We start from the raw sequence: 23,598 nt of genomic DNA, 5'->3' as shown, positions 1-23,598 counted from the left end.
GCGAGCGTCCGCCGCAAACACGTAAACGCTTCCCTAAGAAAAAGAATTTTTGGCAATTTTAGTGTGTTCCGCCGCCGGGTGGCGCTGTGACGGCTCACTTCATGTTAAACGCCATCAGGGGTCTCTCTTCCCGCTTCTGCCAGGGGCTCTTCTTGTCTTCCCCCTGGTCCTCCTCGTCTTCCTCCTCCTCGTCCTCCTGGGCCGGTCTCCCGGGCTCGGGGCCGGCGGGCGGCTCCGGGGGGGCGTCCGAAGTTCGTTTCGTCGTCTCCTCCTGCAGGCTGGGCAGCTGGCCGCCGCTTCTGCGGCCCGAGCCGTCCAGCAGGCACCGCAGGGCGCTGTCCTCGGGGGTACAGACGGCGGTGCCGCACTCGCTGCCGCTCTGGTCCATGTCGTCCAGGTACACGAGCTGCGTGTAGGACGCGCTGTCCGCGGCGCGCGGCTCCTTCTGCGGCCGCTCCTGGACGGCCGGGTGGCCCTGCGCCAGCGACAGGGGGTCTCCTCGTCCCTTCCGGGCCGATTTCGGCTCGTTCATGTCCACGCCCGAATCCAGACTGGCGTCGTTGCTTCCGTTCCTTCCGGCTCTTTGGAGATCGATGTAGGAATGTCTGACGTGCGCGTTGGACCTGCCGTCCAGGGAGACGAACCACGCCCGCGGGTGTGGGAGGGGCTTCCCGCCCCCCAGCTCCATCAGAGCCTTCTCGGTCAGGAGCTGGACCTCGCTGTTCATCTGCGCCAAGGCCGCATCGTTCAGGGAGGCCGGGATGGAGAGGGACTCCGACATGGCCGCGCCCTGCGGGGTCCACTCCCGGGCGCCCGCGTCCTGCAGGTGCTGCTGGGAGATGGCCTGGCAGGACAGGGGCTGCGCCTGGATCTGGGAGGAGGGGTGCGGGAAGATCCCCGCGTGAGGGCTGGAGAGCTCGGCCTGCAGTCTTTCGATCTCCAGCTGCTGGTCGGCGGGGACCACCAGGGGCTGGCCCACATACGAATGGTCCCCCGGGAGTTTCATGTAGTGCGCGGGGATGACCAAGGCAGGTAGGACCTTTCTGTAAACGCTGTCGTTGACCTGGTCAACCGAACTACAGCAGATCAACTGGCCCGGCCGCGGAAAGGACGTGGGTCTCTCCAGGTGGTCCGCCGACCGCGACATCATGCACTCGGTGGGCCTGCGGTCCAGCAGCTGGTCCTTCTCGGGAGATGAAGGCGCGGGGTACATGTGTTCCTGAAGGGTGAGCTTGCTTCCCGTGGAAATAGGGTTCACAGACGCCTGAGCGTCTCTGTCCTGCTTTTCAAACAAAGGCTGGGACAGCATGGCGTTGTAGCTCCGCCTGTACTCGCTGCTGCCCGGGGACTCGCGGCCTTCTCTTTCCACCGATTTCCGGGACTTTAAGGGGAAAATCTCCACGGATTTACGGTACTCTTTGCCCAACGTCCCACTTGGTGTCAGGTTATCAAAGGAGATTTGGCTCTTCTCCTCTTCCTTGTGGGAGAGAAGCTCCTCCCGCGAGCTGAATTCTTGGGAGGTACTGTAGGAAAGCTTTAGCATGGGGGTGTGCATGTCCACTTCTCCGCTGGAAGACCTCATTTCTAGATGGACCCCGCTCCTCAGCTCCTTTGGGCCGGGGGCGTCCGGGCGGCCGTGGCCGGTGACGGAGAGCGGGCCAGGGAATTCGGACTCCCGCCGCGAAAACAACAAGTTGATGTGAGACATGGAAGTCGACTGATCTCTTTTGGAACTCTCCAGCGCCGCCGGAAGCTGTAGCTTTCTGTGGTGCTGACGAGGCTTCAAGCATTTCCGCCTGCGGTCAGAGATAAAAACCCAGACCTAAAGGTTAAAGATTCTCATAGGGGTATGAAGTTCCAAGCGAGATCCTAATTCCCAGTTTCCACAGGAAGAAACAAAACAACAACCCAGCAGCCAGAAGGCTTCTCCCCCCACACCCGCAGCCTTATTTTGATTCAGAGCAGCACAGTCTGCAGATTTCACCTTCAGGCTTTTAGACCTACAACCGTTATTCGTTCAAAAGGGGTGACCCAAGAGTCGACAGCAAACATTCTCACAAACCGAACAGACGAGGCAGCAAAATAAAGAATTTTAGTTCTGCTCGTTCCTTGAGAATATCGTCCTTCATCAGGGTTTAGGAATATTCTGGACGAATCGTGACAACTGTCAAACTTAAAAGAAAAAAACCCAACTCCTCCCTGTGAGCAACCTTATTAACAGCATGCCCCCCCCTACACCCTGTTCATTGGTTTGCAATTTTAAGGACAAATGTTCAGTTCTTCAAGACTTTTTTCATGAGACGAAAAAGGACCTCGATTCAGAAAAAGAAAAAAAAAAAGACCTCAATATCAACTCCTGCACAAGACATTCCAAATTAAAAAAGATACTGCTATAAAGGGAAAACTTTACCTGCAGTAATATAAAAGGAGACACAGCAGAACAAGAAGTATGAAAGCCATCCCTCCTAAAATGGCCAAAAGAAACACCGTGTGATACGTGGTAATGTCCTGAGTGGCAACGGGACCTAGAAGGTCAGAAAAGGGCATTTTAGATTGCAGAAAAACTTTAAGAGATAAGAGGGATCATTAGCTGAGAGCATAGGTTTTTCCTTCCTCCTCTTTGCTGGTGGGGGGAGAAGGGGCCAGATGCAAATACCCTTTGGATGATGCTTACGGATCACTGTAATTTTGCTCAGTGAAAAGGGATTATAACCACGACCATCGCCGGAGCAGCTGTGGCCGGGAGCAGTGTGATGCCCCAACACTACCTGCAGTGCTAAGCGTCCTTCCTGAGCCCAGAAGAGAGCTGCACTCTAAATACAAGAAAACGGATGCATGATAACATGATGAGACTCTTAGATGAGAGATGGCCTGAGTCTCTGGGGATTTTATACTGTAAGAGAAACAAAAACCCCCCAGGATTTTATTCTCACTTTCCCTGGATAATTCCTACTGTGTAGAGAGCCCTTTGCCTAAATGAACAGTTAAAATGTAGGATATAAAATTGGCTAGGACTTAAAAAAAATCCGCAGCTTATGATGGGCTTTCAAGTGTTTCTACAATGCCTCCCATTTTTAAAAAAAAAGGCTTCCTCTACCGTGCCTTTTCAAAATGGCTAACCTCATGTGGTCACAGACCTCCTTCAGAACTTACAAAGTATCAGAGATAAACATACTTTCTTTTTAATTTACGTTAAGAATCCCAAGATGGAGTTTATGTTCAGTACGAATAAGAATCTCTCCTAATGGCACTGACAGCAGATTGACAGCAACAACAAAAATCCCCTAATTATAACATTTGGGGACATACTGGTGTCCAGGCATCGAAGGAAGGGATGTGGTTTTCCATTAGGTCAGATTAGCATCGTTATAATTACTACGCATCACCGTCACCCATTTACTTACTGATCCTTGACATTTTAAGGGATAGATTTCTTAAAGAATCTTTGGAGGCAGATCACTTAAGAGCTAGATAAACCCAAAAAGGCTTACTAGTTTCTGACAATAGTGACATGACTTAAGCTCAGAAAGTTAACAGCATTACTCTCCCAAACATAATTCACTTCAGTGGGGGTGGGTGGAGTTAATATGCCCAAAGTTGGAAAAATTATTGACATCTGTATACTCCCTTCATTGTTCAGAGAAACCTTTTTTTTCTTTTTAACCCAGAGATAACTCCCATGGACCTAGGAATGCCTTGGCGGGAGTCACCAAAAATCTGGGGTACACAGAAAAATCATTTCCAAATAATTCAAGTTCCGTCCTTTAAGTACTTAAAATATTATTATCTTAACTTCTGCCAATGGAACTCTCTATAAAATTTACAGCTGTACTCAGTTTCCTTCTTAACTAGAGAATTAAAGAAAAAACCCTAACTATTTTCTTGTTGGTTTTGGGCTCACGAAGGCACAGCATCATTGTAATTTGTTTTAATAAAAGGGATGGCTGTGAGGTTACTAATATATGTGTTTCTACATTAAATGCCACCAGGGGCCCTGTCACGTACACTCTATAGATTTTTGTCTCTTCTTTCACTGCTAGGAAGGGTTGGTGGACCTATACCAAGCTGTTCTTTCTCCCCTCTTTACAGAGCGTCTATTAATCTGTGGCAAGATGGGCAAACTGAGAATCACAGTTGTCTGAAATATATCTAATTTTTTTAATGTTTGTTAATTTTTGAGAGAGGCCAGAGACAGAATGTGAGTGGGAGGAGGGGCAGAGAGAGAGGGAGGCTGCAGGCTCTGAGCTGTTAGCACAGAGCCTAACACGGGGCTCGAACCCATGAACTGTGAGATCATGACCTGAGCCCAAGTCGGGGCTCAACCAACTGAGCCCCCCAGGCACCCCTGAAATGTATCTAAAGTGAAAGTTAACTATAATGCAGGGGCTTTGTGGCCTCTACTTGGGTGCTTCAGGAATTTCTTTTCTTTCCTTCTTTACTCTTACTCATATTCTAGATATCTGTGATTTGGAGACTGAGGCGTTTCTGTACCTGGTTCATGCCTATATTGCTACAAGAATGCGACCACAAAGGGAAACAGAATCTTAAAACACAGATGTGAACTGCACATTTTCATAGCATGGGAATATAAAGTAAATGGGGCAGATTTCTCAGCACCTCCATCAAATCCGTTACTTGTGGAATGTGAGTGTCATTCCAGGAACACTTCCATTGCTAAAATATTTTGGACCCCCTTTATCGAATTGCCTTCATGAACAAAAGGCAGCTTTTAATCATAGCACATTTTTGACCTGGCTCAATTACTTACTTTGTAGATAGGACCTGGATGTGCATGACTATTAGATGTGTCTGAGAAAAATCAAAGGGACCCTCTGAGCATAAAGTTTTGCCACCAGTGAAACGCTTGCAGTGGTACAGATTCTAAAGGTATTTTGAGCAACAGAAGCCATCGTCGGAAAGAATTTTCTGAAGATGACTGTTTTAACAAACAATTCTAGGATGTTCACTGGGATAAATTAGCGTGTATAGGTTAAAGATTTCTTTTAAAGTCATGCTTTAATGAGTTAATTCACATGTCCTAAATGGAGATGACTACTGTTTTAGACAAAGCAACTGGTTGTTTCTGAACCTTTCAAATCGAGCTTTTTGCCCCGAGAAGGCTCCAGTGGTAACTGTGTGTTAGCTGCTCTAAAGTGTGCCGTTCCCCACGTGTTCGCTCACAACAGGCCACAGCTGTTTCAGGAATTAAGGAGGAGGTCTAAACCACCCCTGTGGGCTTTAGATTAGGAATTCCCTATGGCAGCTGTCCGAGCAAAACAGGCGTATATTCAGCACATTATTCTTATCCTAGACGGGAGAGTCGCAACCCGAACTCCCCCACCCCCACAAAATACCTTAGTTCCATCATTTGATTGTCAGACTTTCAACCATTTTTTTTAAAAGTGATCTCTACACCCAGTGTGGGGCTCGAACTCACGGCCGCCGGGTCAAGAGCCACATGCTCTACTGACTGGACCAGCCAGGCGCTCCTTCCACCATTTCTGAGTAACATGAGGTCTCCCCACTGAAGTCATTTTCCAAAGCATACTTAGCCTGAACCCCCAAAGAAATCAAAGCGCATCATCGCAGGTGTTAGCTTAGTGTTACCTGGGTTGGGAGGGGACATGGCTGCCACCCAGTACCCCAGCTGAGGTGCAATGTACGTCCACGTCCGCTGGCTACCTTCCTGGTGCACGAGGCCCAGACCACTCTTCAGCCACGTTCCTGTGGGATGCAGAAAACACTTCATCTGTACACATGCTAAGCCCCTATTTCGGGCTTCCACGTAGTGTACAAGTCACCTTAAATGTCATGTTTGTCTCACATTGGGTAGCCAAGACGGTCCAAATGTCATCTAGGGATTGCGTATACCTTCAAGAGATTCTTTCCAACTTGTTTCAGGGATGAGAGGAACTTTAAGGTTTCCTTGCTTTTCTGATTAATTTATTTTCCACCCCTTTCTCAAATATCTTTCTTCCAAACTCAGATAATTCTACCAGAAAGCTTTGGAGTTTAGAAGTAGAATAAAGGTAGCAAGATAAAGGGTGGGGGGAGTGGAAAGAAGAGGAGGAGGGTAAGTCCAGCATTGTTTCTACACTTCATTCTCAAGCAAATAAGCAAATTTCCTGTCCCACCCAGATTATACACTGGTTACATCAGAATTACTTTGGAAAGTTCAAAAAAATATATAGACTCCTTGGTCTTATTTTTGCAAATTCTAGCCCAGTAAACCTGGCTTAGGTGAAAATCTTAAAAAGCTTCCAGTTGCTTCTGATGCTGGGAAATATCAGATATGTCGACGTCTGAACAGTCTTTCAGTTATTAGTTGGCAGTTAACATTAACGAGCACCTCCTATGTACAGGCTGGTCACAGCAGATGTGTCTCATACACGTTATAATTCTCACAGCACCGCCACAGAGTAGGACTCGTTTTCTCTTTGGACAACGAACCTGGAGACTGGGAAGTTACGGAACTCTTCTAAGGCCCCTCAGGGGTAGAGAGCAGAGGAGGAGAAGACCTACACCTGTCTGTCTGTCAGTCCTTGAGGCCAGTGCGATTTCTTCTGATCTACCCTGCTGCATTCTCCTATAAACTGTCCTAACAGGTGTTGTCTTTTTCACCTTTTAAGTTTTCCAGACACAGATCCATTGCCCAAAGTTGTTTGGCTGTCGCCTGGTCCACCTGCTTGGCACCTTGCTTTGAGGCCTGTGATGGCGGCCGGCAGCAGAAGACAAAGGGAAAGTGCTGGCCAGGCCCCTGAGCAGGACAGGCACCCACCCAGCCCACCAGTGCGGTCAAGTCACTTTATGGGGCTCCTGCTCTGCCTCGACGCCCACACACTCCACTGCTCAGCCTGCTCCCATAATCCCCCACTTCCTGAAATGGCCATGTGTGTTGCTGTGTCCACTCAAGGCCTAAATGCACCAACTGTGCACCAATCATTCTCCCCTCTGGTCTCCAAATCCTTGCCCTTCCTGTGCACGCACGTCACTGAGGTGTCAACAGTGGATTGTTCTCCCTGGAAGAAAGAAACAATATTTGGCGCTGGTGCTATGGCCTACCAGTTGCCATAGCAACACCGAAATGCAGTGGGTGGAAAGGAGCCCATGGCAAAGCCTCCAGTCTTGCTCACCTCCTCCACTGCTCAGACAGTGGTTCAACAAAGGCGGAAGAAGGGAGAGGCTAGATGTCTGCAAGTGTCTTGCATTTTCTGACCTTCCCAAGAGACATGCTGCGTCATGGCGGGAAGGGATCTCCATTCCCATTAGACAAGAGGAATACAAATGGGAAAGTTTCTAAAGTGAGTGTGAAAACAAGGATGCCCAATTCCAATTTATTTGCTGATGAACACCATCCCAGAGATGATTTGGCTACTTAGAGCATCGCTTCATTCTATAGAGCGTTAAAAACAAAACCAAAGGCCCAAAATGGCGTCACTTAGGTGAAGGCCCCAAATCAGAAAACCAAGACTGAAGACCCAACCTAACTGCAGCTTCAATGGCACAGGTGTGTAACCTTTAACCAGACAACATGGAATTTCCAGGTCAGTACTGGGGAATTGACGAACAGATCCCTTCTGTTTCCCTTCGGAGGGCAACCTTGCCCAAACAGTGCACTCCTAATAAATTCCTTTCCACCTTTATTTATGGCCTTCTCCCTGCTTTTACAAACCTTTCTCTTATTTAGCTCAGCAAGCTCCCCTCCACTGGCTAGATGGGATGCTGCCCAATTCATGAATCATTTAATAAAGTCAATTAGGTATTCAAATTTACCCTGCTGAATTTTGTTTTTTAACAAGAGCTGCTGAGGAAATGGAAACATAGGACATTGACACATTCAGCTAAAGACTTTCTCTGGTAAGAAAGGTTCTCTGAAGGCAGGGAGCTGGCTGTTGGTGACCGGCACCAGTTTTCCACTTGGGGATCCCATGCGGCCGAGCCCCTGACTTCCACACCCCACCCCATGCCCCGTGGCTCTGTCCCCACAACACGGCCCTGCCAGGATCTTCACCTCAGCCAGGAGGCGGCCTGCACTCTTTGGCCCACGGTTTTCTCCAGGATGGATTCTTGAGTCAATGCTCTTCAAATGGAGTGGATATCAGGTTAGGCTGGAGGGACCCACAAGGAAGGACCGGAGGCTCACGGGTCCTAACTGCTGCTCATTCAAACCACCTAGCCTGACCGCTAAGTTGCTTCTGCCTTCTACAACTCAAGCACATCAAATGCAGAAACACTTCTAAAATCCCTCCAAGCTATACCCCACTCCCCAGTCCAGCCCGGAGGGCCCCAGTCTGGCAGCGGTGGTGGTGATGGTGGCAACAGCCAGCAAGGCCAGTGACTGGAGAACGCGCTTTGGGAGCAGAGGGAGGGTAGAGAAGGCTTCCAGATGAGTCAGGTTTTGAAGAACAGGCAGCCACTGTCCGCAGGGGGTGGGGAGGGCAGCGGGAGAATGAGGAGGAAATAGCGTGCAGGAAGGCACACATGGTAGTGGGCTTGGAAGATGCTTGGGATGGGATGGAGGTGGGGGTTGGGGGGTGCAGAAGGGATGGGCAGGAATGGAGTTTACTGTCTGTCCGGGAAGGGCTCAGAAGGGATTCCAGTGCCATTAACAATGGCATGGAGGTTTCTCAAAAAGTTAACAATAGAACTACTCTATGATCCAGTAATTGTACTACTGGGATATTTACTCCCAAAAAACAGAAAAAACACTATTTCAAAGTGATACACACATCCCTGTTTATTGCAGCTTTATTTATAATAGGCAAGATATGGAGGGAGCCCAAGCGTTCATCAGTAGATGCATGGATAAAGAGGAAGTGATATATACACAATGGAATATTACTCAGCCATTAAGAAGAATGAAATCTTGCCATCTGCAACAACATGGATGGAGCCAGACAGTATTAGGCTAAGGGAAATATGACAGTCAGAAAAAGACAAATATCATATGATTTCACTCACATGTGGAATTTAAGAACCAAAACAAATGAGCAAAGGAAATAAGAGAGAGACAAACCAAGAAACAGATTCTTTTTTTCTTTCTCATTTTATTTTAGAGAGTGAGCACATGAACAGGGGAGAGGGGCAGAGGGAGAGAGAGAGAATCTGAAGAGCCTCCACACTCAGTGCAGAGCCAGACACAGGGCTCAATCTCATGACACTGGGATCATGACCTGAGCCAAAATCAAGAATTGGATGCTCAATGGACTGAGCCACCCAGGCACTCCGAGAAACAGACTCTTAAATATGGAGAATAAACTGCTGGTTACCAGAGGGGAGGTGGGTGGGGGGATGGGTTAAATAAGTGATGGGGGTTAAGGGGTACATTTGTGATAAGCACTGGGTGATGTATGAAAGTGCTGAATCACCATATTGTACCCCAGAAACTAATATAACATTGTATGTTAACTAACTGGAATTAAAATAAAGAACTTAATAAAAAAGAAGAAAAAAATGGAGGCCACTGGGCCCCGTTAGTGGAGGCCACAGTGTGGTCAGAACTCTCCTCCCCACACGCCCCTCCCCATCCCGGCAGCCCCGTAGCTCCTTCAATGTCAGCTCACACAGTGTACACTTCACCCAAGTCTGTGGCTTTCTGGGAACTGCTGCTCTAATCTCACAGGGTCTTCTTGTCTTCTTTCCTTCCTTCCTTCCTCACTCCTTTCCTTCAACATTTATCTATATTTGAGAGGAGGGGGAGGGGCAGTGAGAGGAAGACAGAGGACCTGAAGCGGACTCCTCGCTGTGAGCACAGAGCCCAAGGTGGGGCACGAACTCATGAACCGTGAGATCACGATCTGAGCCAGAATCAAGAGCCAGCCACTTAACTGACTGAGCCACCCACACGCCCATCACGTGGTTTTTCTCTCTTCCAGAAATCTACCCATCTTTCAAGATTCAAGTCACGTCATGTGCTTATCCCGAGTCCCTCCAGAACTCAAGGCTCTTCCTGGTCTTGACCCTCCTGGGACATGTGTTGTTGCATTTCTTTTCCAAATCACATGTTGCCTCAGCTGCTAATGTCTTGCCTCCTCTATCAGACTGTAGGCTCTGCGAGTTTGGGTCCCGGTCCTGTATTCCTTTTGTCTTCTCCGCACCAAGAAATCTCCTTGGCGTAGAAGTTGAATAGTACTTGAGAATGAGCGAAAGCCCAACATGCAGCCCAAAAAGTAGTGTCAGATGACCTTCTGTGAAAAGGTGGGTGTGGGCCTCGGGAAAGCGATCCTTACAGAAGTGTGGTTAAATTCCAACTTAAGGGGACACAGCCAGCTGGGAAAGAGGCATTTATTTTGGCCTAAGTGTCCTGCAAAGCGTACACGCCTTCAGTGACTAAAGGCTGACGCTATCTCAGGATTCAACAATCATGCTGTTATTGGCAAAAGCCACTTCCGAACTTTCTGTGTTTTGTGGGAGGAAGCAAGCTGTGGGGGACTGAAGAATCGACGGATTGTGCGCTGGGACACGTGCTTCTCATTAGTGTGAGGCCCTGGGGCCGCGGGATGAGGACGACTTCCCCGCCTGCGGAGCCGCACACCCAGGAAGAGATTCTAGTGCTCGCCAGCAGGGAGCCGGGGCTACTGGACAGCCAAACAAACAGACCTCTGTCAAGTCCCTTCTGTTCAGTGAGGCCACAGGAGCTCAGCCCCTGTGACCTGCTGGGGGTCCCTCAAAGCCGGGGATGGGGGGGGTGGTGTCTCAGGCACTGCTCAGACAGAATCTGGAGGGCCGGGTTGCTCCTGCGGTGTGGACAGGGGACAGCTCCAGCTGCCTGTTCTCCACCCTGCCTGCCTGCCTCCGGACAGCCCTGGGCCGGCACAAGTGCATGAAGGGCTGCCCTGGTGAAGCTTGGCTCCTCTGTGGTCTAGACACAGAGAAGCCTCTAATGTCCTAAAAGCAGCCCAGCACGGCTGCTTCCTTAGACCCACATCACGCCTGTGCTTCTCTTTGTCTTTGCTCCAGCCTCTTCCCTCCAGCCTCTTCCCATCACTTCCCATGGAGGACTTGCTAGACTCTCTCAGGATTCTCTCCATAAGCGGACAGTCGAGGCAGCCGCTGAGCCATGCAGCTGGTCAGGGCAGGTCACCTGGTGATGGTGTGCAGGCAGGCACCTGCGATTTCTCAGGTCCCACCCCACTGGCTCAGCCAGGCGGCCACCTTCTCCACACACAGCTGCTAATGCCCCAAGCAGCTGGCCAGCTGTTTAGTGGGTCTGCTGGGAGCAGGCTGGTGGCTCTGTGCGCCTCTGCTGTGACGGAGGTCTGTGGTGCATTTAGCACTGGGGACTCTGGGTGAAGCTTATATAGTTACCCCTCTGGCGTCACCAGGGAATGAAATTCTGCATTACTGAAACTTCCAGGTCAATAGTTTTCAAATAGTTTTCTAAAGCATTTGAACTTTCGCCCTTTAATGAAATCTTACGCAGAGATCAATATATATATAAAAGGTAGAAGGTAAGTTTTCTGCGTGAAGGTGAAGAGAACCCCCCCCACCCCCACACTGGCCACCGTGACGACCCCAGGACATCTCCTGAACAGGGTCTGGAAGCTCTTCTTCTATACAACTTGGGTTTCATTTGCCAAAATTTGAAATGGAAGTTTTATGAATATCCTAAAAAAGTACCATTTACTCCTGCCTTATAAAATTGTATATAAGGGGCACCTGCATGGCTCAGTTGGTTACGTGTCCGACCCTTAATTTCAGCTCAGGTTGTAGTCTCACAGTTCGTGAGATCAAGCCCTGTATTGGGCCCTCGCTGACAATGCAGAGCCTGCTTAGGATTCTCTCTCTCACCCTCTCTCTGCCCTTCCCCCCCCAAAATAAAGAAATAAAATTTAACATTGCCATTCTATGCTATATGTATTTGTAGCTGAACATTAAATAAATCAGTCAATAGGCAGTTTCAAAAAAATACAATTGAATATAATTTTGATTTTTTTCAATAACTCAGAGCCATGGTCATGATCAGCTACAATGCTAAGTTCTAAAATATTTATGCCCTGTCCAAATTTGGCTCAGGTCATGATCTCATGGTTCGTGAGCTGGAGCACCGCGTCGGGCCCTGTGGTGACAGCTCAGAGCCTGGAGCCTGCTTCGGATTCTGTGTCGCCCTCTCTGCCCTCTCTGTGTCGGATTCTCTGCCCCTCCCCTGCTTGTGTTCTGTCTCTCTCTCTCAAAAATAAACATTNACGCGGGGCTCGAACCCACGAACCGCGAGATCACGACCTAAGCGAAGGTCAGATGCTTAACCGACTAAGCTACCCACGCGCCCATTTATTTATTTTTGATATATAGAGAAAGACAGATTGCAAGCAGGGAAGGGGCAGAGAGAGAGGGAGACCCAGAATCTGAAGCAGGTTCCAGGCTCTGAGCTGTCAGCACAGAGCCTGCTGCGGGGCTCGAACTCACGAACTGCAAGATCATGACCTGAGCTGAAGTCAGACGCTCAACCGAGCCACCCACGCACCCCTAAAAAAAATTTTTTTTTTAAAAAAACATTGATGCTCTTAGTTCCCTGCTGAGGACTGTGCTTGCTTGCTCTTACGTTAGATACACCCTCCCATACCCAGGTCTGCTGTCCCTTCCTCCCCCTCTTTCCTTCCCCCCCTCTCCTGGTTCCTTCTTCCCTTCCTCCTTCCCTCCCTTCCTAAATGCTTTCGGCGTTTGTGTTTCCCTCACCACCAAGATCCCCAGCGTCTATACCAGGGCAGTCTGCTATCCAGAACTAGATGACCCACTTTATTAAAATCATGTCCAAGTAATGTCCACAGGCAGTTTGAGGCTCCGGGGAACCGCACCAGTTATTCAACAGTGGTGTTCTGAATCTAAGTTCAGTATTTCTTTCCTTCAACACTACACCTTCAGATCAGTTTTTGTCTGAATTTTCATTTTCTAGAGTTAAACCTTGCACAACAGAAAGCTTGGAAGGTATTTTCAAGAATAAATACTTGGTTGAAAAAGTCATCCTAATCTTTCGAAAATGAGTTCGTTTATGTATTCGGCTGGCACGGTTCATTGTACATAAAGTACCACGAGTTCTTAATTTGGAAGCTATGCTTAACCACAAAGATTATTACACCCAGTAATTGACAGGCAGAAAAAGACATGCCTTTCACTGGTCTGTAAGATCTGATGGGCTCTCTTAGCAATCACCCAGGGCGCCTTCTTGCTAGGTTACCGAGCAGTAATGAAATCAGCCTTTATTTGCAAAATCTAAAGAAAAGTGAGTTAAGGCGTGCCTGGGTGGCTCAGTTGGTCTGACTCTTGATTTCGGCTCAGGTCATGATCTCACAAGCCCCCACATCACAAGGAGCCTGCTTGGGATTTTCTCCCTCTCTCTCTCTCTGCCCCTCCCATATGCATATGTGTGCCTATTCTCTCTTCCCCTCAAAATAAATGTTTAAAAAAAGACAAGTGAGTTAAAAAGTACAACAAATGGCTACTGAAAGGGAAACGGATCCTAACAGATGAAAAAAGGGCTCAAACCACGTCTAATTTGATTACAACCCGAAGGGCTCAGGCTTCCCTCGTTCTCCTTGCGGGCCACACATAGTGTACTCCGCCCGCAAGTCCCTATTGTAGCAGCCACACTAACTCGTCTCAGTATTTGTTGACAAGTGCAAAGCCCTAATATCAGGTCTGCACCTTGTGCATTAGGTAGTGCACAGGGGACACAAGTCACTGCACTTATGGGGAGGTACTGTCAGACCTCAGAACCCGGGGCAGAAGAAAGCCCAGCATACAAAGGGCCAACTGACTGCATGGACAGCTTCCCCAGCATAACATAACCCTGAACGTGAATTCCAGCTCCGCCACTGTGTGAACTTGGGCGTGCTGAGGATGGCACAGCAGAGGGGCCTGAAGGGCGCTGGTGAGATCCATCAGCCCTGGAGGCCATCCTGGAGCTGTTTCACGTGGCTTGTGTCGTGGAAAGGAGAAACGGATCATCAGGTATGTGCTTGTAGTTGGGTGTCCTACTTCGTGCAGCTGAGTATTCTAATTGGTCTACTTCTCGTAAAAGAGACTGGAGTGAATTCTACTGGGTCTGTAAGCTGGGACTCATGAAGAAATCCCACAGCCCTTGAGAAAACCCACCTCAGAGAAGTTCTATCAGTCAAAAGGTGAGTATTGAGTATCCACACTGACATAAAGCTGTTTCTACTCCTGTGCCTAAATTTTCACTGTGAGATATTTGGGAACATTTATGATGAGAGGTGGGGACCCATGACTGTCTTGCCTCCCAGCTGCTGGCCACGGCCACTAACCATCTCCTCACTCGACCTATGGTAGCTCGTGCTCAGCCTTCAGCATGGTGTGGGCATTGGCCCTTCTCAGAACAAGCATCTTTTTCTTCCTTTTTTTGGGGAACAATTTCTTAANTAACAGTTTTTTTTTTTTTTTTTTAAGAGAGAGAGAGCACAAGAGGGAGCGAGCATGCAAGCAGGATAAGAAGGGCAAAGGAAGAGGGAGAGAGAATCTTAAGCAGGCTCCACATTCAGTGTGGAGCCCAATGCGGGGCTTAATTCCACAACCCTGGGATCATGACCTGAGCTGGACTCAAGAGTTAGATGCTCAATTGACTGAGCCACCCAGGCGCCCCATTTTTTGCTAGTTTTGATCACAGGGTCTTTCCTGATCCCTGAATATACTGGATTTCTCTAGAATGTAAATCCCTTACTTTTCAGGGCTTTGATTTGCATTATCTAAGGCTATCACCTCTACTATATTTTTCTGCCGGCTGTGTGTATAGAAGCATCAAAGTCAAAATCTATTTTACTGCATGCTTTTACAGAACTGTGACAAGATCACTTCCTAAAATCAGAGAGTATAACTCCACTGGCCCTAAGTCCACATTTATCAGTGGGGTAGAAAGTCTGATGATGATATTATGGAGTAGCCTTCTTTTTTTTTTCCAAAATTCAAGTCCATGCCTTTGGGTAGCTATGTTTCCTTCTTGGGGATTATCTTTGCATGAAGTTTGTGTCGGGGGACACATTCATTGTTAATTCCACAGCAAAATATTTACCTGGTGTCAATTATCCAACCATTCTTGTTGAAAGCAATCAAACTGAGGAGCAAAAGTTATGTACAGATGGTTGGATTCTTATGGCTTCAGGCAAGTACATTTTGGGACTGATTTAAATAAGAATAAAATTAAGGGCAACTCACTATAACCAAAGAGACCTTCTGTTTGAAGCAAAAATCAGAGATATGCTAAATTATTAGAAATTAAAACAAGAAATGCATCTGTGTTCAGCTACAGTATGTTCCCTGAGTATTTTAGGGTAAGTTTTGAGAAGTAGATTCTTAAAAATAACTTTAATCTAAGCAACTGATTCTTCTTTTTTCCTTTAAGCTTTAGCTGAGCTATCAGAAGACTTACTGAACCAAGTTTTTAGAAAAGTAGGTAAATCATAAAGATTCTGGCAAAGTTACAGAAAGCCCTATGCCTTAAATAGGTAGCCAGAAATATCAGGATACATAATAGCATTAATAAAGTTCAATGAGAGAATTTCAGATGTATAATAGGTATGGATAAATTTCTAGAAAGTAGCTATTTCTACTCAGATACCCTGTGTCAGAGTATAGGCTAATTAGGCTCATATGGAGAAATTTTGTTCTTTACTCACTAAATCCAATATCCATCTTGCAATTATACGTCAGAAGGGATTGGATGGGGGGAGCTGCCCAGAACTGTAGAAGGCACAGCCCCTAATCCCCCACATTAGAAAACTCACTCAAAATGAAGGAGAGCATAACAGAGATGTTTACAAACATCTGCACAGATGCGGTAAGGTGCTCCCAACCAGTGCTTGCTCAAGAGCCTGGTACATCGGAGGCCTTATTAAAATGCAGGTTTAGTGGGTCCATGGTTCTAACAAGCTCCCCACGCTTTGAGCAGCAAAGCTGTAAATTATTTGCACTTTTGGGGGTGTTGTGATTCTTTCAAGGAAACCCCGAAGCCGCTTCCCATAATATTGCCATGGGGCGCCATGGGGTGTTTAAAGCAACTTCAGAAATATTTCTACTCTACTTAAAAAACAATCTGGTCCCATGTCAGACTACTGGCCAGAACAGCAGGTGGCAACCTCCTCAAATGCCTACAGATGCTGTCTTGCCCTCACGGCAGAGCCACCCACAGAACTGGCTGCTGACGTGGCCAAACAGATCCCAACCTTAAGACCTATGTTGACTGTTTTTTCTGTCTGCCTAGAATGTTCCCCTCCCCCAAATATATATCCATTAGGCTCCTAGATGTCTACAGGATCTCAGCTCAAGTGTCACTTCTCCAAAGGCTCTGACCAGCCAAGCATCCTCTCTGACATCACGCTACTTAACAGTTGTACAAAACTTGCATCCTATGAAGCAAACTGGCTCATGGTCTCCTGCATTTAGAACAAAAGCTTCATATCCATAGAGACCTTCCCTGGCTTGGCTCATCATTGCTTTATCCCAAGAGCCTGAAGCAGAGTAAGTACGGCACAAACAAGGTGTTCAATAAATATTCGCTAAAATGAGTGGACGGCTCGACTTTTAAGAAAGAGAAGCCAAGAAAAGAATTCCATGGGAAATCTTTCATTTTTAAATGTTGGCAGTAAGTTAAAACACAGCAAACAAACAACTGCCCCCGAACCAACTGTATGGGCCAAATTAAACCCACCTGGGAATGGGCTGTTTTGCATTCCCAGATTCAATCCATTATTCTAGTATGCCACATCAAGTCTTGGCATAGAAGAAGGAATGCACAAAAATCTGATCCACTAGAAAAGGGAGGGATCTGGAATCTGAAGGAAATCATGTTTTGCTTCTTTCCTTCTGCACCCCCTGGGGTGCTGTGTGTGTGTGTGTGTGCGCACGCGCGCGCTGAGTGTGCAGAGTTTTGGCTTCTTTCTTAATAAGAAAGATGGTAGCTCCCCGCCTCCCAGGTTGCTTTGAGAATAGTGGTGAAAAACGTTGTCTTATAGCAATACCCGCGTTGTTAGTGGATAAGCTCAGCTAAGAATGGGTGGGAAAAGAAAAGGCTTTCCCCAAATAATGCTGTGTTTCTTCTCCTTGAACTGAGGCCCACTTCAAACTGCACAGTTGACATGACTGGGCTGCCAGGTACAGCTCTGTCTACATGTCATACTGGAGAGCAAGCAAGGTGCTTCTGTAGATACCTCTAATGAAGCACATTCTATGTGTGCGTCCTGTGTATGTATGTGCACGTGTGTAAATACAAGCAATTTTAAATATTAAAAATTTTTTTGATGTGTATTTTTGAGAGAGAGAGAGACAGAGACAGAGAGACAGAGCACAAGTGGAGGAGGGGCAGAGAGATGGAGACACAGAATCAGAAGCAGGCTTTAGGCTCTGAGCTGTCAGCACATAGCCCAGCACGGGGCTTGAACTCAGGAACTGCAAGATCATGACTTGAGCCAAAGTCTGATGCTTAACCAATGGAGCCACCCAGGTGCCTGGATACAAACAATTTTAACAGGCTGATTCAAGATAAGGGGCAAAAAGAATCAACATAGTAAGGATATCATCTACACCCGGTAATGTGCTAGATGCTTTATGGACATAATTGCTTTTCAGTCTTCTACAACCTTAAAAGGTAGGTATTCTAAATCTTATATCTGAGACTGAAGACTCTAGGCTCAGAGAAGTAAGTGATTTGCCCAAGGACAGGCTCACCCCTAACATCTGCAGAACTCAAGATAAGACTATAAATGGATGTCCATTACAACATATCTAAGTATTTAAAAGTTACGGAGCAAGTGATAGTGTGGTTAAATAAAAGTGTCCTACCCTCCCAACCGTAACTTTATACAACCTAAAGGCTAGGGCTGAATGTAGAATTCTTCAGTGCTTTAAAGAGTGCATTCTAGAACGAACAGCATGAGGAGAGTTGGTCTGTGGCCTATCCGCCTTCCCAACTCACACTCCGCCTCATGACCACGGATGTGGACTCCCAACTCCATGTCCAAGCTCATGCCCCAGCCAGCAGCCACTCCTTGGCCACCCCTCTGACCTGAGGATATGTACATGGCATGTGTAGACGGGCAGAGAGGTCTGCCTCTGGGAGAAGGGCATGGGGTAGAGTGCCTGGAAATCAGCTTACATCTGGGATCTAGGGCACCTGGGGGGTCTGCTAGAATGGGGTCTCAGATTCCAGGTGGCCACATCCTTTTGGGTCAGTAGATGCCTTATCCCATGGGGAGAGGGCATAGCTGGATGAGGTCCAGAGTGAGGTCCTGTAAAGTGGGGGGCTTAGAGCAGCCGTCCCTCTTGCTCAGCCCAAGGGGCAGAGACACAATTCTACCAAGAGGTAGAATTTTATTCCAAAAGTTAAAACGGCCTATCTAAAAGGTTTTCTCAGGAATGCATATATTTCCAAGATTAAATCTATGGCTTGTTGATGAAGCTTTGCGTAAAGTAGATACCAGGACAGGACTATCTTTCCTTCTGATGATTTCCAGACCAGACTAAGGTACACAATGAATTTAGAAGGGGAATAAAATTCTTATGCAATGTGTTCAACTTGTTTAAAAGATTATGTGTTGGGGAACCTGGGTGAGCTCAGTCGGTCATGCACCCAACTCTTGATTTCAGTTCAGGTCAGGGTCTTACAGTTTGTGAGTTTGAGCCTTGCATCGAGCTCTGTACTGGCAGTGTGGAGCCTGCTTGAGATTCTCCCTCTCTCTCCTCTCTCTCTGGCCCTCCCCCAGCTTATGCATGAGCTCTCTCTCTCTCTCTCAAAATAAATAAATAAATAAAATTATGTGTTAAATATGTCCTAATATAAAAGAGTATAGCTCATATAAAAATATAAAATCAAAATGAGTTTATAAAAGAAATAGAAGCAGGCTATCACTTGCCACATGAACATGACTGTGAAGGGTGAGGCTTCTCTTGAGCGTGGTATGCCAATGATTGGCTACCTTTTTCTAGCTCAACTTGCCGAGAAATTTTCCTCTGTGAACATACTTTAAAATATTTTTCCTTAATATGGTGGGGTCCTTGATGTATGGCAGCTACTCTGGTTCCATTTTCTCTCAGTGATTCTATCCTACCCAATAGTCTATTCATACGTATACATCCAGGCAATGAGAGTATCTGATGGCCCTTAAATTCTATACTGAATCCTGATGATGCAGAGTATTTTTCATGTGGCGTTGTACAAGATTATCATCAAAACCCAAACCTGCGATTTTAAAATCCTTGCGGACAATTCCCATACCCAAGAGAAGCTCTCTGGGCCAATAGGTTCCAGTTTGAAAAATCTAGAATCTTACTCAGGAAAGCCTGGACATCGGGCTCCTGGTCCCTCCCCAGTCCTCCTCCTAGGTGTCCTCACTTGTGACGTGGGGACAAGAGCATGAGGTGCTGTCAAGACCCAGGGCATGGAGCTGCGAGCAGGAAGAGCAGGGCTGGGCTGAAGTTCAGACACCAGCAGCTGGCCGGACTTGTGCCCTGGGCAAACAGTTGCTCGGCACAGCAGGGGACTTACTCTTGCTTTGCTCAAATAAAAAAGCGCTACCTATTCTAGACTTTTAGAGTTATTTGGGAATAGGGAAACCGCAATGCCATTCAAAACATGGACCAACTGGTGGAAATAGGAAATAGGGGTACCAACCAATCGGGATGGATACTGGGGGCTACCAGCTACACGGTGCCTTGGCTGAGAGTGGATAGTAAAGACGCTAGGACTTCACTGTACCGGTCCCTCTTCCTTGTATCATGCTTCACCCAAGATGCACAAACTAAATATGGGCTCCACGACAGCAGTGATGACTATAATAATAATGGCGAACATGCACAGAGCTCTTTACTGAGTACCAGTTGTTGTTTCCATTTCATGGCCCAGGGATGTTAAAGGACTTGCTCAACATCACAACTAGTAACTCAGTTGGTTACTAGGAGGAACCAGTGTCCAAGTCCCAGCTGTCTCAATTGCTGGGCTTCATGTTGCCTATAACCTGTAGACTCCTGATACATATTGTACTACCAATGTAATATTCTATCACAAAGACCTTTCCTNATCTACACAGTGGAATACTACATGGCAATGAGAGAGAATGAAATCTGGCCATGTGTAGCAACGTGGATGGAACTTGAGGGTGTTATACTGAGTGGAACAAGTCAGGCAGAGAAGGACAGATACCATATGCTTGCACGTATAGGAGGATTAGGAGGAACTTAACGAAGGACCATAGGGGAGGAGAAGGGCAAAAATAGTGGGGGAGAGGGAGGGAGGCAAACCATGAGAGACTCTTGAATGCTGAGAACAAACTGAGGACTGATGGGGTGGGGAAGAGGGGGAGGGGGTGATGGGCATGGAGGAGGGCTCTTGTTGGGATGAGCACTGGGTGTTATACAGAAACCAACTCGACAATAAACTATGAAAGAAATAAAAAAAGACCTTTCCCTTTGGGGCACATGAGTGGTTCAGTTGGTTAAGCATCTGACTCTTGGTTTTGGCTCAGATCACGGTCTCATGGTTTGTGGGACCAAGCCCCACATCAGGCTCTACACTGACAGTGTGGAGGCTGCTTCAGATTCGCTCTCTCTGCCCCTTCCCTGCTCATGCACACATTCACTCAAAATGAATGAATGAATGAATGAATGAATGAATGAATACCTTTCACTTTAATTATCCATTTCAACGGAGATAACTGAAAACAGAAGACATTTTAAAATTATTTGGTTTTGGGGACAACTGGGTGGCTCAGTCAGCTAGGCCTCTAAATTCAGCTTACGTCACTATCTCGAGGTTCTCAAGTTCGAGCCCCGTGTCGGGCTCTGTGCTGACAGCTCAGAGTCTGGAGCCTGCTTTGGATTCTGTGAGTGTCTCTCTCTGTCCCTCCCCTGCTTGCACTCTGTCTCTCTCTCTCAAAAATAAACATTAAAAACCATTTTAAAAAAATTATTCGGTTTTGAAGTAAAATATGAGAGCTCCACCATCCTATTCTTCACCCAGGCTGATCTTAGAATGAGCATGTTAGATGCTATGCTTAGAACGCAGGCCAAGAGGCAGCGAAGCACGGAGGCTTAGAAGTTTCTAGGTGTTGGGGGCGCTGGCAGGGGACACAAATTTGACCCAGATAACCCACAACATGCATATTCCCTAAGCAGGAATGAGAGGTCGACAGTAAGACATTTCCTTTCCGGGGGAACACACTGATCTGTACCACACTCTAAGACCACAAAGGGCAACTGTCATTTGTAAAGCCTGCCCAAAACAGTTTTGGTTAAACTCAAGCACGGGAGCTTCTAGTTCTGTAGATAAAACGACACTTTAGGAAGATTAAGTCTGGAAGAATAAGATTTCAAAACAAAAATGGTCCCCGAACCAGAACTACAATATAGTTGATGTGATGGCATTATTCTCTGAAAATTCTCATTTTGGAGCCATGGGGGGTGAAAGACACAAAAGGCTTAATGATTCCTAGGAATGGATTGATATCACAAGAATGTATTTTTTTTTGAGTTGCTAGGAGACACTGAAAAACAAATGTCCATGTTCTGAGATCACTGTGTATCCGTTCTCCCCACGGGCAACAGTGCATGTGTTCCTGGCCTGACTGCACACCCCTCGGACAACGGGATCAGGGCTTCCCAACTGTGATGCTAATGGTCTGTATCAGCAAAAAGAGGCCCATCTGTGTCTCAAAAACACACCAGTTCGTTGGCCACGTGGCAGCCGAGATTTCCAGTAACCTGAAGTTTTCACTGGATTGCCACCATTTTCCCAAATGAAGTCCTATTCTTCCCACCAGTGCTTTTCTACCCTTTGCATCATTTCAACCTACTTTCTTTGCAGGTAAATTACCTTGGTATCTCCTACATATCTAAGAGAACGCTGAACTGACTTTTATGGGCAATTTTAACATGTGGGAAAGTGGAGACTCTTTCCCTGAGAGCTCTTTGTTTCAAAGAAGTAGGCTTCATGGCCAGAAGACCATTTCAGGTAATCTTTCTCAGGGATATACTAACATTACACTTAAGATGGATCAGTCTTCTTTGTACTACCCTTAACTACAGAGTCTGTTCCTTCTGAAAGAATAAGGGACGGTATGTATGGTTCTAAAATGAATACAACACATGTAATTACTAGAAACACAAACTCCCCTCTTTTGTTCTAACTTTGGCCCACCCCACGTAATATAGTCCATCCTTGTACTTCAGTCACGACATCTTTTTTTTTTTTAATTTTTTTTTTTTTTTTTTAGGAGAGAGAGAGAGACAGCGTGAGCAGGGGAGGGTCAGAGAGAGAGAGGGAGTCACAGACTGAAACAGGCTCCAGGCTCCGAGCTGGCAGTCAGCACAGAGCCCGATGCGGGGCTCGAACCCACGAACCGCGAGATCATGACCCAAGCGAAAGTCGGACACTTAACCGACTAAGCCACCCAGGCGCCCCGTTCAGTCACGACATCTTAGTAGGTGATAGGTCACCTCCCCCTCCTGACGTGTTGCTCAGGATATAGAGAGAAAAAGATAAGGCAGTAATATTATTTTCATCTTTTGAAAGTTCTAAACAGAATTTAGTGCTTTAAGAACTCCCACCCCTTCCTATTCCCCCAAAAAACAATGAAGTGGAAAAACAGCCAGATCTACATTTTAAATGAAGCCTCACCTTCAAGGGCACGCTGGCCGTGACTTACCTAAATGGACTAGTTCAAAGAGTGCACCATCAGCAGTAATGCTCGCCATCTGAGGTGGAGACAAACCCACTACAGGCCAGTTATGAGTGGGGATCCTGAGCGCCTGACACACATGCACCACGCATGATAAGGGGCGCTTCAGTGACCACCATTTCTATAGCAACCCACACACACTCTGCAGGCTGTGTTTTGGGAAGGCAGTTAAAATGGGATTCTACAATGTAGCTTCACTTAGGAGATGCTTTTATTTCTGAGTACGCTCATTAGAATGAGCGTATTCAAAGCCAGTAATCCAAGTTATCATTAAACAGCAGAAACATATCCCCTACAGAATCCAGAATGTTGATTTCTGTGCCAGTCAATGTGAGTCATTCACTTGAAATCTAAACCACTGACCTGGTTTGCATGGTCAGAAGTGACCATTCCCCCAGGGCAACGAGTCAGATCACAGTCTGACAACCCAGAACATCGAACAGCCATCTGCTGTCCCAGTTATAGGCGAGAGTAAATGCCTGGAAAAGCGAGCTGACATAATTGTCTCCCCCTGCCCAGAAAGCGTCAGCTAAGACGCATTCACCATGACGATGACACTTCTTTTGCCAGACGGGGCGAAGGAAAACTGCTTTCTTCCAAGAACAAAGTATGCCCCTGCCCATATGGATGAGGACACAGGTCTGTCCACGTTAGCCCGTCACCCTGACACCAGCATTGTTCTACTTTCCAACAGGGCGCTGTGAGAAGATCGTAAGCGAAGGAAATCCACTAATTCCTCCAAAGAAAGACCTACGCTCACCACACAGTCCTCTCCTGCAACACAAATCAAGTGCATTTTAATGCAACAGCTTCGGTGGCTGCATGTAAATGCAGCCGAGGTATCAATTCCAGCATATACAAGTTGCACTTCTCAAAAAGATCATTTTTTGGAGAGGGCACAGAACAATGATCCAGTTCATAC

At 47.0% G+C, this 23,598-nt stretch overlaps 1 protein-coding gene across 1 annotated transcript in view; it reads right to left on the bottom strand.

The window, feature by feature from the left end:
* Positions 1–6: 6 nt before the first annotated feature.
* The window catches only part of FAM171A1 (family with sequence similarity 171 member A1), an 80,141-nt gene continuing 56,549 nt past the window's right edge, over positions 7–23,598 (bottom strand). Inside the window, exons 6-8 of the mRNA XM_077758403.1 lie at positions 5,608–5,724; positions 2,411–2,525; positions 7–1,796 (exon numbers count right to left, since the gene is read on the bottom strand). Of these exons, the coding sequence (XP_077614529.1) occupies positions 95–1,796; positions 2,411–2,525; positions 5,608–5,724 (1,934 nt within the window). The 3' untranslated portion in view covers positions 7–94. The remainder of the gene's footprint in view (positions 1,797–2,410; positions 2,526–5,607; positions 5,725–23,598) is intronic.

The sequence above is a fragment of the Crocuta crocuta genome, unplaced genomic scaffold (assembly GCF_008692635.1).
Source record: "Crocuta crocuta isolate KB4526 unplaced genomic scaffold, BGI_CrCroc_1.0 scaffold32, whole genome shotgun sequence".
Lineage (NCBI taxonomy): Eukaryota > Metazoa > Chordata > Mammalia > Carnivora > Hyaenidae > Crocuta > Crocuta crocuta.
This window is presented reverse-complemented; position numbering and strand designations above follow the sequence as displayed.